The 17,674-nt window shown below is 43.4% G+C and overlaps 1 protein-coding gene across 2 annotated transcripts in view; it reads right to left on the reverse strand.

Moving 5' to 3' along the window:
- Positions 1–17,674, reverse strand: part of LOC144688443 (DNA topoisomerase 1-like) — a 77,049-nt gene that overhangs the window by 44,233 nt on the left and 15,142 nt on the right. For both annotated transcript variants that reach the window (XM_078554978.1, XM_078554979.1), the window contains one exon: positions 1,812–1,938. In XM_078554978.1, the coding sequence (XP_078411104.1) occupies positions 1,812–1,938 (127 nt within the window). The remainder of the gene's footprint in view (positions 1–1,811; positions 1,939–17,674) is intronic.

The following is a 17,674-nucleotide window of genomic DNA, read 5'->3' on the forward strand; positions in this document are numbered from 1 at the left end:
ATGGGAGGGTAGGCTTATTTGGAAAGGCTGGACAGGTTAGGCTTGTATCCGCTGGAGTTTAGAAGAGTAAGAGGCAGCTTGATTGAAATATAAGGTCCCGAGAGGACTTGACAGGTGAATATGGAAAGGATGTGGGAGGATCTAGAACTCTTAGAGTCACGGTTTCAAATTAAGGCATCGCCCATTTAAGACAGAGAAGGAAAACATTTTTCTGAGCGTTGAGACTTTGGAATTCTCTTCCTCAGAGTGGTTGAGGCAAAGTCCTTGAATATCTTTAAGGCAGAGGTACATTCTTTATTAGCAAGGGAGTGAAAGGTTATCGGGGGTAGGCAGAAATGTGAAGTTAAAAACCGGTTATGCCATGATCTTAGTGAATGTTGGAGCAGGCTCGAGGGGCCGAGTGGCCTACTCCTGCTCCTAATTCGTATATATGTACATACTCATTTTTGACTTTACGATGAAAAGATGGTCACTGATAAAGCAGCTGAAGATGTTTGGGCCTCAGGCATTACCCTGGTGAACTCCTGCAACAACATCCTAGTGCTGAGATGATTGACCTCCAATAACCACAACCATCTTCCTTCGTGCTACGTATGATCACAGTCGGCTCCCCTCACATTCAGATTTCCATTGACTTTAAATTTTGCCAGGGCTCCTTGATATCACACTCTCAAGTGCTACTTGATGTCAAGGGCAGTCACTCAGCTGATTTCTGGAATTCAGCTCTTTTATCCATATTTGGACCAAAACTGTAACAAGGTCGTGGTCCTGGTGGAACCTAAACTGAGCGTTGGCCAGCAGATTGTTGCTGAGTAAGTGCTGCTTGATAGTACTGTCAATGACACTGTCTAGCACTTGGCTGACGATCAGAGTAGAATAATGGAGCAGTAATTGGTCAGATTAGACTTCTTCTGCCTTTCGTGGACACGAAATACCTGGCACTTATCCACGTTGGTGGGTAGATAGCAGTGATGTAGCTGTATCGAAACATTTTCTAGAGGCATGGCTCGTTCTGGAGCACAAGTCTTCAGTATTACAGTCACGATATTGTTTTAACCCACAGCTGTAGCCTATAAGCTCAGCTGTTTGATATCACATGTAGTGAATTGAACTTGAAGACTAGCTTCTGCAATGGGGAGGGTCTCAGGTAGCCATCGAGATGGACCATCTCTCGGCATTTCTGGCTTCCACTTCTCTTTAGCATGGCCTTTTGGACTTCGCCATCATGGGGGATGGGGATGTTCACAGAGGCTCCTCATCCTGTTAGTTGTTTTAATTGTTCATTATTACAGTATTGCCACATCTAGTTGAGAGTTTTGATTTGATCTGCTGGCTGTGGAATCGCTTAGCTTTGTCTATAGCATGATGCTTCTGCTTTATAGCATGCATACAATACTGTGTGATAGCCTCACCAGGTTGGCACCTCACTTTTAGGTGTGTCTGGCAAGCTCTCCAACACCCCTCACTGAGCTCAGGTCGATGGGACTGGTGAGAGAGCATGTATCTGCCAGTTCATCAAGTTAAAGATCAATGTAATATAATACAATACTGCAGCTGATGACCCACAGCTCCTCATAGATGCCTAGTTTTGAGCTGCTAGATCTGTTCACAGTGCAAGTATGACACATCACCATCAATGTGAAGATGAGATTTTGTCTCCACAAGGACTATGCAGTAGACACTGCTACCTATACCAACATGGATAGATACGTTTGTGACAGGAAAACTGGCAAGCTTGCCCTCAAATAAAATGTCTGTAGGTTAAAACAAATGACATTTGGCTAATGGCCAGCTACCTCCAACTCCAATACCTTTTCCTCCTTCCTTTTCTCCTTGTCCTTATGTTTGTGTTTGTCAGAGCTCCCATCTCTGTGCTTTACTTTGTCTTTCTCCCTTTCTTTATCTTTGTGTTTCTTCTCCGAAGAATCTTTGTGCTCACTGTAAAAGAGAGAGGTCTGTGACATTGGGATACAAAACCAACATTGCAGGTTTACATGCTGTACAAAGCACACTGTTTCTGCCAACTTTCCCTCCCTCCTTCTCCTAAACTAGTCGCCAACTGCACCCCACAAATTCTTCCAATGAGCTCAAATAAACAACAAAGTTGTCAAGTAAATGGATAATGCAGGATCCTTGCAGCCGTGCCTGACCTTTTAGGTATACTAAATACAAACACTTGGGCAATTTTAATCTAATCCAGAAGTCAGCAAGCGGACAGGATCTGGGCAAAGGCTGGTATTACATATCGCCCGATTTTACTGCCCGTTGAAGTCAAGGGTATACATGCATTCCACCCTTAGCCTTCAGGTTCCCCACCTTAACCTAGGTTAAATTTACTTTCACAGTGTCAATGAGTAGTGATTAAGAACAGGGAGTGTTGCTTATTCTACACCTGCAACCCTCTCCCTGTCGCCCCATTGCTCATGAATACAAGGACCCATAATTATGTGCTTGCAATCACCATAGTTTTGGCCACCTAAGAAAACACACCAAGAACTGCAACGGCAAAATTACAAGAGTACGTCAAATGGCAGAACTTCAGCAAGAGGCTTCTGTGAGAAAAATTGAGCTCCTGCACAAGTTGGCTTTGATTCAAAAAGTTCTTCATCAAAGTGACAAAGATCACGCATTTCAAGAATTAATGATTAGATGGTGAGATAGAAAGCCACACATCTAAATTTGACAATGACACAGAGATAGGCAGCATTGTAATAAGCAGTGTAGATGGAAGAATAAAATATAAAATAAGAGACATTGACCGATTAAGTGAATAGGTAAAATTTTGGCAAATGGAATTGAAATGTAGACATTTAATACGAGGTCATTCACTTTGGATGCAAAAATGATAGAGCAGGGTACTTTCTAAATGGTGAAAAGTAAGTGGCGGTCCAAGGAGACTTTAGGGGTCCAGGTACATAGATCATTAACCTGTCATTATGATTGTGTGCCTGCTATGGTTCAGCTGGTAGCACTTTCACACTTACCCCAGGTCGACTCAAGAGGCTAAATGGCCTACTCCTTATGCTAGGATTGCGTTTCAATGATACCACAGCACACTCAACTATTCATCGCCATGGCCAAAAGGTGCATTTCAGCTCCACCTTGTTTTCAGTGTGGCCCAGATAAATCACCGCAGTCCATGTAGTGAATTGCTCAAGACAACAGCAGAGTCAGAATCTTTTAGCGGGTTGTTGGTAGCAGCACAGGCTCAGGATAAGCTCTGTTCAGTTAGAGGGGTACCCTGGAAGATAACTCGGTGCCAATTTTCTACTTTGTCCACAAATTAGCCACCCATTCATGCAAGTCTCTACTGATCGGATAAAGCAATACATGATTATTAGAATGAAACTGAATCTTGTGGCTGCAATGTGTACTAACTACAGGATGCACCTCAGCACTTCCTGAAGGATCTTCAGCAGCACCACCAAGACAAACACTACCATATAGAACAAGGGCAACAAGGGCATGGAAACGCCTTCACTTCCAAATCACACATCTGCAAGATGCACCACAGAAACTCAGCAAGGCTCCTTAGGCAGCACAATCCAAACCCACGACCACTACCATCTAGAAGGACAAGAGCAGCAGATACATGGGACCACCACCACCTGGAAGTTCCCCTCCAAGCCATTCACCATCCTGACTTGGTAATATATCGCCATTCCTTCACTGTTGCTGGGTCAAAATCCTGGAACTCCCTCTCTAACAGCACTGTGGGTGTACCTAAACCACAGGGACTGCAGCAACTCAAGAGGGCAGCTCACCACCACTTTCCAAAGGGCAATTAGGGATGGGCAATAAATGCTGGCCTAGCCAGCAATGCCCACATCCTGCATATGAATTAAAGCAAAACACATTATCCCAAATTTAGACATAGTATCACAATTCCTTCATGGTCACTGGGTCAGAAATTCCATAACACCCTACCCAGCACCACATGATCCACAGTGGTTCAAGACAAACGACTCAACGCCAACTTCTCCAGGGAAATGAGGAATGGGTACTAAATGCTGGGCTTGCTATCAATGCAGGTGAATTTAAACAAAATTCTAGGGAAGCTACTACATTGGATAGATAGCCAGTTAAAACAGTGTAAGCAGAGGGGTGTTATTAAGTGGATTAGATTGGGGCTCGGGGGGTAATTTGTGAGCTGGAGGTCCAGAAGGCTCTGTTGGAATCACTGGTGTTGAGTTTCATTCAATGTAGAAGGTGATTTACTATATTACCAACAGGATGCCAGGTCTAATGTGTTTAATGCAGCCTGCTTAGCTTTATCCAGTTTTGCAATGACACTCACCATTCCAGTCTGATTTTTGATTCCCCCAATCTCCCTGCAACATGTACTTTCTCCAGTTAAGAAAACAGGCTAGAGGACTGTTCCCAGATCTCGGCTAGTACTGGTATACAGTCTTTTAAGTTACCCACATTTCTGCAATTCTGGAGCAATTGCAGAACAATACTTCAAATCTCCCTTTTTTCCCCCTAAATGACTCAATTATATTTGCAACCAATGTACTGGGTAGCATTTCACACCATTGAGTGAAAAACCAATTACTGAAATTAATATGTAACAAAATTCATTGAGGGAAGAATGAGTGGGTGCTGAAAAGGCATGTGGGAGGGATAGGTTGGAAGTAACTAGACTATTGATGGTGGGCTAGTAGGTGATGCGATGAGGAAAGATGCAAAAGAGTGAAAATATCTCCTACACATTCAGCATTCCTTGAAACTCCCGTTCCCCTTTCAAAGAAAAATGACCTAATTTGAAATGGTGTGGCCATTCATCGACACCAAAATGAGCTGCTCTTAATTGACAATGATCTTGAGTGAAAAGTTCAATCAAAGCGCTAAACCATCTTTTCACTGGTGATGCATAATACTCACAGCATGATGCTGAAAGTTTCACACAATTCAATGCCTTCACTGACAAATACATAAATTTATGGAAGCTTCAACCTATCAAAGTATTTCTCCACACATTTTCCTTAAGAAAATAATCAGTAAAAGTTCATAGGTGATAGCATAATGAACTTCAGCACAAGATAGAAATGGTTGCAGCATTTGACTTTAGCATTCTCTCTGAGCCAGCCAGAAGTGAGTTAATGCATACAAGGCCTAAATGGGAAGGTAGAGGGCAAGTTGCCACGCTAACTTTGCACCAAGAAAGGTGGCCTCAGCTTTTGAGCACAGCCTCAGGCTGGGTGCCATTTTTCCCCTTTCACAAAATGCAGCTAAGGCTTTTCCTCACTGGCAGACGACTGTGTTGCCAGCTCGATGGACTGTTGGCAACAGGCTGACCAAGTTTTAAAAACAGTGCCTCATTGACATTCCACCACCCTCCCAGAATCCACATGCTGTCCTCAAAGACTGCTGTCTTTCCATCAAACATATATCCTGAAAAAAAACTGGTTAGGTCCAGAAAACCTTAAAAAGACACTAGAAAAGTTAGCAATGAGAAGACTGTTCAGCTGATAAAAACTGGCGTCTCTGCAACTTCAACTCTCCCATTTGACATCCACGTGCATTCTGTGGAACCAAAAGCTCTTCCCTTTAGTACTTTGTCCAGTAAGTTGGTCCAAACATATATCTATATGAATGAAGATTTTGCGGACTGAAATTCATATTTTCTGACTCTACTGTCCAGTAGCAAATCAGATTCATCTTACTGACACTGCTTATTGGTTACTTCGATGATTTGGCCTGAATATTTTGGTCACTCTGGATTTCTGTGGGCTGGCTAGCGGGGGGTTTATGGGTGGGCGGTGGGGCTCTAGCCACAGGAAAGGTAAGTGCATAGAAATACCAATTGTCAGCTGTGGCTCAGTCAGCAGCACTTTCATCTCGAGAACTGCAAGGTTCCAGGTTCAAGTCCCGCTCCAAGGCTGGAGCACAAAAAAAAAATCAAGGCTGACACTCCAGTGTAATACTGAGGGAGTGCTGCACTCAGCGGTGCCATCTTTCAAAGGAGTTGTTAAACTGAGGCCCCATGTGCCTGCTTGATGGATATAAAAGATCCCATGGGGCTATCTTGAAGAGCAGGGGAGTTAGTCCGTGTTCCAGCCAATATTTATGCCTTAACCAACATCAAAAAATTAACTGGACGTCATTACACTGCTGTTTGTGGGAGTTTGCTGTGTGGAAATTAGCTGCCACATTTCTTACATTATGGCAGCGACTACACTTCAGAAGTACTTCATGGCTGTAATGCGCTTTGAGATGTCTAGTGGTTGCAAAAAGTGCAGTATAAATGCAAGTATTTCTTTTTAGCTGATTTCCAAGAGAGTAGGCAGGAGAAATGAGACAAGTCTTTGACATTCTATTGTGGGAGGGAAGGAGTTGCCAGTGAAGAAAAAAATTCAGGTCAGCCAACAGCACCCAGATTTCTCCATTGAGCCCTTGGCACCTGCAGTACACCAGTGAGGCAGTGCTGCACTGCAAAGACATCTTAATATCAAAGTCAGAACAGCATACTAAAATGAGTCTTCATTTTTTTGAAAAATGAAAAGCACCATAAAAATGCAGAATAAATATTAACAAAGACTGTGTCAAGTTTCAAGATACCATGGATAAAAAGGTTAGAAAACAAATTAAAATTCAAAAGAGCACCTAGTGCCTATAAATATGGGATTTTCTTGAATTCCCTCTTGATTATGAGGAAAGAGATTAAGAGAGAGACAAGGAAAATACGAAGTGAGCACGGGGGTCAAACCCCAAAAATTCTAAGAGTAAAGTTAAATGCGAGGTGGGACCCCAAGAGGTGAAAGTAACAATTTAGTAGAGGACAAAAGGAATTACCTCAAATAAAACAAGATAGTATTAAAGAAAAGCCAGGCATTGTGGATGCTGGAAATCAGAAATAAAATACAGAAAGCATTGAAAAATGCTGAGCAGAGCTGACTGTTTCCGTTTTAGATTGATGACCTTTTGTCAGAACTAACTTTTTTAATACTGTTAAGATAAAGTAGGATGATGGGGTGGGATACATGAAAAACCCATAACTGGGGAAGAAACAGCAGAGGCCCTAGAAATTATACGTCAGGGTTCTATTATCAAGAACTGAGGTATGCTCAAGGATTGAAGAGTGGTCATTGCAATACCCATTTTTCAAAAGGGAGACAGAGCTGACCTAGACAATTGCAGGGTAATTAGTTTAATATTTTGATAGGAGTCTTTTGACAAGATGAAATTAATTATCTAGACAGAAAATAATTAAACACAGTCAAAATGGATTTCAGAAAGGAAGAATGCTCTTGACAAACCCAGGAGTTCTTTGAGGAGATTAGATATCTGGAGTATAAGGGAAATGAAGCGGATGTGGGAAAAATGTGCTTTGAGAAAGCCGTTGATGAGGTATTACATAGGAAAAAAAGTGGAGAACATTAAGGAATATGGAATTAGCCAGACGGTAGCAAATTGGATTAAGAACAGTTGGAAGAGTAGAGCCGGAATAGGCTTCATGCACAGTTTTTCCAATGGTTCAAAGTTGGTGGTAATGTCCCACAGGATTCTGTTCTAGGATCATTTCTGTTCACATTAGTGATAATGAATATGCAGCTAAATGGGATGGTGTCTGGATTTGTACTCTGGGAGGTATATAAAATAACTGAAGGCCAAGGAAGATGCAGCAAGCAGAAATGGTGGACTGGGCAAAAAAGTGACAGAAGCAGTTAGGCCAGTAAAACATGGGAGGTAGTCCAAAATAGCGATTAAATTAAATGTGGGAGGGCAGAGGGACTTGGGGTTCTGGTTCACAAGGCATTAAAAGCAACAGCTCAAGTAGGTATAGGATGCAAGAGTCAAGATGCAATAGTGAATCCATGAAGGGTGGCAGTGTAACTTTAAACGTGGGTTGGAGCAACAGCTGCCATTTATGCATCCCTTTCAATTTTCCTTTTGATTGGCTGTTTTATGTCCTCAAGAGAGTTGATGATTTGCACATACAGAGAACCATTTGGAAGAACTGTGCACAGTTCTGGGCTCAATGCTAGAAGAAAAAGGCTCTAATACAGCAGATTCATCAGGATGCTTAACAATACAGTAAACTCGGTATTATCCGGCACTCTACCAACCAGAATTCTCTACTAATTGGAATTTCTGATATTCCCCTAATACATAATCACTTCCCCAACCGGAAGCAATTACAAAGTTATCTAGAACCTGTCCCTGTTTACTGTATTATTTTAAACTTTAAAACATGTTTTAATGTACTGTTGAAGATTCGAGGTTAAAAAAGCTTCTTCACTTTCTGAGCACTTGCATAATAGTTCGTGCTATAATTAATGCACTGTATTTCAGCTGTAAATGGAACTCCCTGTCAATCGGCATTTTTGATGAACTGGTACCCCCCCATTCCCCCCGCACGCCGGATGTAGATTTTAGCGTACAAATAATTATTTAGATTGAGAATGGAGAGCAAATTTTTTTCAAAAAGCGATTTAAGTCATTAATTTTTTAAAATATATACTTTCATGGGATGTGGGTGTCACTGGCTAGGCCAGCATTTATTGCCCATCCCTAACTGCCCTTGAGGTGGCAGTGGCGAGCCACCTTCTTGAATTGTTGCAGTCCATTTCATGTATGTATACACCCACAGTGCTGTTCGGGAGACAGTTCCAGGATTTTGATACAGCAACAGTGAAGGAATGGGGATATAGTTTCAAGTCAGGATGGTGTGTGGCTTGGAGGGGAACTTGCAGGTGCTGTTTCCATACATCTGCTGCTCTTGCCCTTCTTGGTGGTAGAGGTTGGGGGCTTGGAAGGTGCTGCCGAAGGGGGCTTGGTGAGTTGATGCAGTGCATCTTGCAGATGATACGCACTGCTGCCACTGTGCGTCAGTGGTGGAGGGAGTGAATATTTAAAGTGATGGATGGCAATGCCAATCAAATGGGCTGCTTTGCCCTGGATTGTGTGGAGCTCCGAGTGTTGTTGGAGCTGCACTCATCCAGGCAAGTGGAGAGTATTCCATCGCTCTCCCCAAAGCTTGTCCATCTACAAGGCACAAGTCAGGAGTCGGGGGGGGGGGGGGGAAAGAGTTATTCGCTGCAGGACTTCTAGCCTCCGACATGCTTTTGTAGCCATAGTATTCATATGCCAGGTCCAGTCCAGTTTCTGGTCAATGGTAACCCCCAGGATGTTGATTTTTGGGGGGGGCGGGGGGGTCATTCATCGATGGTGAGATGGTTGGATTCTCTCTTGTTTGAGATGGTCATTGCCCAGCACTTATGTAGCGTGGATATAACTTGCCACTTATCAGCCCAAATCTGAATGATGTCCAAGTACTGCTGAACCTTGTGCAATCATCAGTGAACATTCCCACTTCTGACCTTATGATTGGGGGTGGGGGTGGAGGAGGAAGGTCATTGATGAAGCAGCTGAAGATGGTTGGGCCAAGGACACTACCCTGAGGAACACCTGCAGTGATGTTCTGGAGCTATGATTGACCTCCAACAACCACAACCATCTTCCTTTGTGCTAGGTATGACTCCAAGCAGTGGAGAGTGTTTTCCCCCTCTTATTCCCATTGACTCCAGTTTTGCTATGGCCTCTTGATGCTCGGTCAAATGCTCCCTTGACGTCACGGCCATTCACTCGCACCTCACCTCTCGAGTTCAGCTCTTTTGTCCACGTTTGGACCAAGGCTGCAATGAGATAAGGGATAGAGTGGCCCTGGCAGAACCCAAGCTTAATGTCGGTGAGCAGGTTATTGCTGAGTAAGTGCCACTTGATAGAGCTACCAACACTTTGCTGATGATCAAGAATAGACTGATGAGGCAGAAATTGGCCCCACCACCAATAAAAAAGGGTGGTAAAAGGATATGGGATCAGACTCCTACTTGTGTGGTGGATAAACGATAGATTGGCTGGTCTGACCAGCCTGCTCCAGTTTTGTCATTTCTTGGTTCTGGTCAGGGAGTGTGGAAGGGGTTTTGGGTCTTGTGGTTTACTCTGCACTAGCTTACATTTACTAATGATTCTGATCTGCAGTGTGTTCTAGTGTTCACTGTTTAACACAAGGACTCGATTACTGATGTGCACAACTGCTTCCTCATTGGTAACAAGATTCAACAGATTTTTGGAACCACATTCTCACCAGCCTCTGAAGCAGTGGCATCTGTGCAGGTCATTGAAACTAGCAAATGCAGCCAAAGCAGAAAGAAACACGCATCCAGACACAACTGCGTACAATATAAAAGTATGCAAGAGCTGTACACACCAGAGAAGATCAGTGCATTCCTAGTTCAGCAAGGCAATCACTACAATACTCTTTTCCCCTCATGCCAAGGACTTTGTGTAAAAAAAGTGTACAGCAGGACCCCGTGATCTTCCACTGTCGTCTCCCTACCCAAACCCAGGGACATATTACTGTATTACCTTTACAGCCTTTCCTGACATAACACTGCCAAAGAGTAGGCAGAGAAATTCAGTAGTGTGGGCCTCATGGTGGATACACACAGTTGTGCGATTTCACCAGCGATGAATCATTATCTTACCACAGCACAATGTGCCAATGTGGAGCTAAAACTGGCACATGTCTAGTGTCAGCTCACCTGCCCACATTCTTGGCTGCACATTTGGGTGGGGGTGAAGAGGGATGTAGCAGATTGGAAATAAATGGAGAACTTCAATAAAGCTGTTTAAATGAAGATATTATTTAAAATGTACTATCTGCATGAAACATCTTTTACCTGAATTTTGTGACAGATATCCAGGTTTCAGTTACTACTGGGCAAGAACAGATTAGGAGCTGGGTTTGCAGTTTACAGGCATGGCTTACAAGGTTACTCCAAGTCTAGAAGAGGCAGGGTCCAAAAATGCCACTTACGACAAACCAATTTCAGACAAGCTAAAAAAATGTCACTATTGGTTATTTCTTTACAGTCTAAGAAGGTACTACTCAGTAGAGTCAAAGCAATCCCAAAATACAGACCTCACCCCACAGCAGGCCTTCAATCCCTCCCCTTAGTAAAGCTATAAGTTAATTTAATTCAAAGAGCACGACGAAAACATGCATCTTCAAATGACAGCCAAGCTTTTGGTCATCTGGTTTTCAGCACTTGGTGATGAACAGTTAATGGCCTCCTCCTGTGCCATCATTAACTAGGTGACTATAACTATGAAAAGAGTTTGCTGTTTCGACCCAGTTAACAAATAAACACACATATAAAGATGAAGTGGTTAATTCTTAAATTTCCACTGAATTGGCCTCGGTTGTATTAAACTGCCACAAAAAGTCAAAAAGGAATTAACTCAGATGGACCACCCGGCATCGACCAAGGCACTGGAAATGACAAAGGCACACTCAGCTCTGTCGACCCTGCAAAATCCTCCTCACTAATATCTGGGGGCTTGTGCCAAAATTGGGAGAGCTGTCTCAGGCTAGTCAAGCACCAGCCTGACATTGTCTATGGTATGATTTGGTGAGTATGATTATGTCCCAGACACCACCATCACTGGGTATGTCCCATCCCACCAGCAGGATAGACCCACCAGAGGTGGTGACACAATAGTATACAGTCAGGAGGGAGTTGCCTGGAGTGTCTGCAACATGGAGTACAGAGTCCATAAAGTCTCATGGCAACAGGACAAACATGAGCAAGGAAGCCTCCTGCTGATTACTATCTACTGCCCTCGGCTATTGAATCAGTGCTCCTCCATGTTGAACACAAATTGGAAGAAGCACTGAGGGTGACAAGGTCACAGAACGAACTCTGAATGGGGGACTTCAACGTTCATCACCAAGAGTGACTCAGTTGCACCATTACTGATTGAGCTGGGCGAGTCCTGAAGGATATTGCTGCTAGACTCTGTCTGTGGTGAGGAACCAACAAGGAAAAACCTATTTGACCTCATCCTCACCAATCTACCTATTGCAGATGCATCTGTCGATGACAGTATTAGTAGGAGTGACCACCACAGAGAACTTGTAGAATCTCCCATCTTCACATTAAAGATACCCGCCAACGTGTTGTGTGGCGTTACCACTGCTAAATAGGAAAGGCTTCGAACAGACCTAGCAACTCAAAACTGGGCATCCATGAAGTGCTGTGGGTCTTCAGCAGCAGAACTGTACTCAACCACAACTTGCAACCTCATGGCCCAGCATATCCCCCCATTCTACAATTGCCATCTAGCCAAGATATCAACTCTGGTTCACTGATGAGCGTAGGAGGGTATGCCAGGAGCAGCACTAGGCATACCTCAAAATGAGGTGTCAACCTGGCAAAGCTACAACAAAGGGTCACATGCATGCAGCAGAAACAGCATGAGATAGACAGAGCTGAGTGATCCTATAACCAATGCATCAGATCTAAGCTTTGCAGTCCTGCCACATCCAGTCATGAATGGTGGAGGACAATTAAACAATAGGAGGAGGAAGGTCCACAAATATTCCCACCTTCAATGATGGGGGAACCCAGCATGTCAGTCGACCATCTTCAGCCAGAAGTGCCAAGTGGGTGGTCCATCTCAGCTTCCTCCAGAGGACCCCAACATCGTAGACGCCAGTCGTCAGCCAATTTGATTCTCTCCACGTGATATCAAGAAACGTCTGAAGGAACTGGATGCAGCAAAGTCTATGGGCCTCAACAACAATCTGGCTGTAGTACTGAAGACTTGTGCTCTAGAACTAGCCATGCCCCTAACTAAGCTATTCCAGTACAGCTACAACATTAGCTTCTATCCAGCATGTGGAAAATTGCCCAGGTATGTCTTGTTCATAAAAGGCAGGACAAATCCAACTCAGCCAATTACCACCCCATCAGTCTACTCTCAGTCATCAGCAAAGTGATGATGTAGTTGTCAGAGCTATCAAGCAGCACTTACAAAGCAATAACCTGCTCTCTGACACTTAATTTGGGGTCTGCCAGGGCTACTCAGCTCCTGAACTCATTACAGCCTTGGTCCAAACATGGACCAAGGAGCTGAATGCAAGGGGGCAGGTGAGAGTGCCTGCCTTGACATTAAGGCTGCATTTGATCGAATGTGGCATACAAGACGCAAGTCAGGAGTGTGATAGAATACTCTTCACTTGTCTGGACAAGTGGAGTTCCAACACTCAAGAAGCTTGGCACGATCTTCACTTGGAACCATATCGCCTTTCCTTCACTGTTGCTGGTTAAAATCTTGGAACTCCCTAACAGCACTGTAGGTGTACCTGCACCTCAGCAGTCCATGTGGTTCAAGAAAGCGGCTCACCACCACCTTCAAGGGAAATTAAGAATAGGTAACAAATGCTGGCCGAGCCAACAGCATCCACATCCTGTGAAAGAATTCTAAAAAACCAAAATTCAAGTCGTATAGTTTCTGCATGTTGGCACGCAATAGAACCCTTGTGTGGTATTTGCGTTTCAGAACAAACTTTCTTCTGCAGTGAATAATGCTTCATTCAAAATTACCTTTGCGAGAGAGAGAGTTGTCTGGGAAGGCATCCTAGTAGATTCCTGTTACTAGTCAAATGAAGCCTTACAGAAGACTTGGCAACTTTAAAAACTTTCCTTATACATTGGACATATTTAGATAACACAGGATACAGCATCTTTCCACCCAAGGTACCAGGGATGCCTCACTTCCTGAGTAAATCAAGGACTGTAGCACACCATATGGCATGTTCTGTTTAACTATATTCATCAGCAAGCTTTATTTTTAATCCGAGTAGCACTCCATAAATAAATATATAAAAGAGGTCACCATAACAAGGAGCATCTTCTCTTCCTCCACTTAAAAGGCACAGATTTCCAAATACAAATATCACTCAAGGAATGTATTGTCCTCCTACATGCTTTCTGTGTTAACATGGTAGAAGGCTCTTTTTACTTGATTATCCAGGCAGTAGCTGGCCTGGCTTTTGGGCAATGCCATCCTCCAGTACCTCACCCAAGTGGCTTTTTCTCATACACAAGGCTAGACAGTGTTTTAGGAAGCTCTTCAAGTTTGAGAGATATCACAGGTGAGCTGGTCCTGTGCATACAAGCTTACCAGCAGGATTCTCTGGTCAGTGAAGGGGAGCCAGAGCTGATTTTTCCCCCTTGCTTAACTGACTGCTGTGCCCTTATCCATGCATCCTGGAAGAAGTTAGCTAACGATAATGTCTACAATTACATAATGTGCAAATGGAGAATCTGGATTGAGAGGACAGATCATATAGGATTAATGAAAAGTCTCACCCCTCCCCAACCAGTCCAGGCTAGGTCACAGTATCAAATTACAATCAAACATATACATGCTCAGAGGGCTCTCCGACAGACAGAACAGGAAGTTGAAGCTTGATGTTCAAATTCACAGTCTGCTACTCTGTAGTTCTCAATAATTAGCCAGCCGGTAGCTAAGCATATAGACTAGCAAGATCACGATCAATCACTGAATGATTTGAAAACTAGCAGAGGGCAAGCACCATCTGTGCAACTGCACCCATCTCCAGCCTTGCTATAAAGTGGGAAATTGCAGTAATAAAACCAAAGCAAGCCCTTACAAATCTTGGACCATAGTGAAATAAGTCATTTCTTCAGAAGAATTCTGAGACGTGCCATTTTCCAGAAAGGAACATTTAGCCTCTTAGCCTTTCCATTAGAACAAAGGAATGAGAATAGGGTATTCCATCCCTCAAGCCTGTTTCACTATTCCTTTAGGCCACCAGTGGGCTGATCTATAGCTTATCTCCATCTACATACCGAGGTAACCTTTTGTAACCCTTAATACCCTTGTCTAACAAAAAAATTATTAATATCAGTCTTGATTTTCAATTTACCTAGCCTCCACAGCTTTTTGGAGAAAGTAGTTCCTGACTTCCATTACACTGTGAAGATGTACTTCTGACAGCACACCTAACAGTACTACTCTAATTTTAAGGTTATGCCTCCTTGTTCTGGACTCTGCCCCCCCACTTCAGAAGAAATTGTTTCCTTGATCTACCCCATCAATTTCTTGAAATCATCTCAAACACATCAATTAGGTCACTCCTTAAGCACATATATTCAAGGGAATACAAGTTCAGTCTATGCAACCTGTTCTCATAATCTAACCCCATTCCCTTAGCATAAAGTGGTTTAACCTTTACACTCCCTAATTTTCCAGTACACTGCAACCTCTTCCCAGTTGGAATTTAATAACTGCGAGCTCCTTCATCCTCGAGTACCAGCCCCGTCACCACACACTGAATAATCAATGCTAACAACTGGAGCTCTATACAGCAAAATCCAAGGGAACCTCATCTGGAATTTGGTACTCCAAAATGGAAATCAATTCCCAGCCTCATCCTCTTTTTTGTAGGCACATTTCCATTTCTCCATCAGCACAAATGACATTTCAAATACCATAGCCTTCTCTGCCAATCGCTGTAAACTGCTCCGATAATGATGTAGGCTAGCTATAAATATTAGCTTTATTAACCTCCCACTATACCCTCGTCAATTCACCAAGCTCTGGACGTGCGTTACTCTCTCAAATTAGCCAGTGTGGGAGGAAAGTGGCACACAGCTCCTCATACAACTAAGTGGAGTGGCTTTTGCTTTCAAGAGAATATTGGTGGTATTGGGGTCATTAATAACCTGAAGACAGTGCTCCTATCTCAAGAGCAAACATCTATGACTTTCCAAGAACCGTTAGGAACACTTGAGAACAAAGGAGAGGAAATTTCCCATTTGGAACTTGCAGTCGCCAATTATCCTCCTACAAAAATGCAGCAAACATGCTCATTACTACGCTTGAACAGGAAGTTGCCTAGACTTCCCTTAATGTCATAGTAGGTAAAAATAGTTCCCATGTAAGGGGGATAGCATGCAAAGTATTCCAGCTTCATTCCCCAGCCTGTCCAACATTAACCTATCTCATCAACAGCAATTGAGGTATTACAATTGATCTTGGTGTTCCTTGATGACAGGAGGGAGGGGAAAGCAGCAAGAACCACCCCCACCATCACAGTCACTACAAGAGAATCAACTGTAGATGGGTTAAAGCTTGGCTTCAATGCTCGCATGATAAATAGCCAATGGGCATTCACTCTAACACTATGAGTGGTCCATTTGCAGTAACAGAACTTCTGACATGCCTGCAAGAACATACCCTGATAAGAGCTGGCACTTACAGGAAAACACAGGAGGGCAATTCATAATAGAGCAGCAGCTCACTGTTGGCTCAACAGTAAGGCATCAACAGGTTAGAGTGTATCATAGGGTTGTTAGAGATGTTCGAAACCAGCCCACAAAGTGAATGCAACACACAAAGGTAACACAAGGGCTGGTTTGTTCTAAAGTAGGTGTGTACAGGAGACAAGAAACACAAATTACAAGCATTGTTGGCAAAGCATTTACACATCAGCTTTCAGGAGGAATTAATAGCAATGGGAACCACATGCAAAGGTTTCCATTTATAATTGTTACTTCTTTGCACTCAGATTATCAGGCAGATATCAGAGAATTTTACAACCACAAGCCCCCAACGATTTTATGCAGGGCCAATTGGGCTGCCTGTCAGCAACAAAATCAAACACTACCTTATATTTATACGCACCCTTAATGTAATGAAACATCCTAAGGCACTTCATAGGAGCATTGCAAAATGAACTGAGTGTCACATAAGACAACTAGGCCAGATGACCAAATATTTGGTCAAAGGAGGTAGATATTAAATGTGTGTGTTAAAAGGACACGAGGAGCAGAGACTTCGATGACCTCACATTGAGGATAGAAATCAGGAGGCCAGCCAGCAGTACTTTGGAATAGGCAAATCTAGAGGTAACAAAGCCATGAATATCGCTGAAAAAAAATTGTTCCGAAGAGTGCAAGACGAAAAGCTTAGACAAAAAAGATTTTTTTTTCAGCAATAATGAAGTTCCGTACTGGAGAGAAGAGAGAAGGGGATTGTTGGATAAGCAGTCTGATAATTTAGCAACAGTGGAGGGGATCAGGTAGAGCTGGGTGTCTTTAGCATACATGTGAAAACTAATGCTGTGCTTTTGGATGATGCCACCAAGTGGCAGCATGTAGATAGGAGGGGGCCAAGGATAGACCCTTGGGAGACACCCGAGTTAAATGGTGTGGGAGCAGGAAGAAAAGCCATTGCAACTGATGCTCTGGCTACAATAGGTAAGAAGAGCAGCCCCACCCAGCTAGATAACAGTAGGATGGAGTTGGAGGAGGCTGCTGTGGTCAGCCATGTCAAAGGCTGCAGATAGGTTAAGAAGGGAGTTTACCTTTATCACATAGAATGTCAGTTGAGTTTGATAAGAGCAGATTCAGTGCTGTAGCAGGCGTGGAAAGCAGGTTAGAGGGATTCCAACATGGAGTTCCAGGAAAGATGAGCATAGATTAGGGAGGCAACAACACATTCAGGGATTTGAGGGGAGACAGGGAAACTGGAGATAGGGAGGTAGTTTCCAAGGGTTTTTTTTTGAGAGGGTAATGATGGCAGATCTAAGGAGAGAGACACACAACACCAGAGGGAGATAACCATTACTAATACCAGCTAACACAGGGACCAGAAGGGGAGATTAAGTGGTCAGCAGGTTGGTGGGAACAGGGTTGAGGAAGCAGGAGGTGGGTCTCATAGATGAGATGAGCTTGCAGAGGGATGAGGGGAAGTGGGAAATAGACTAGAGGGCTAGGACAGGGGGTAACATTAAATGTAGTTTAGCTAATGGGAGGGAGGGACACCACAGATGCAGCTAAAAATCTGAAGATCT

Source organism: Cetorhinus maximus, chromosome 13, assembly GCF_964194155.1.
Source record: "Cetorhinus maximus chromosome 13, sCetMax3.hap1.1, whole genome shotgun sequence".
Taxonomy (NCBI): domain Eukaryota; kingdom Metazoa; phylum Chordata; class Chondrichthyes; order Lamniformes; family Cetorhinidae; genus Cetorhinus; species Cetorhinus maximus.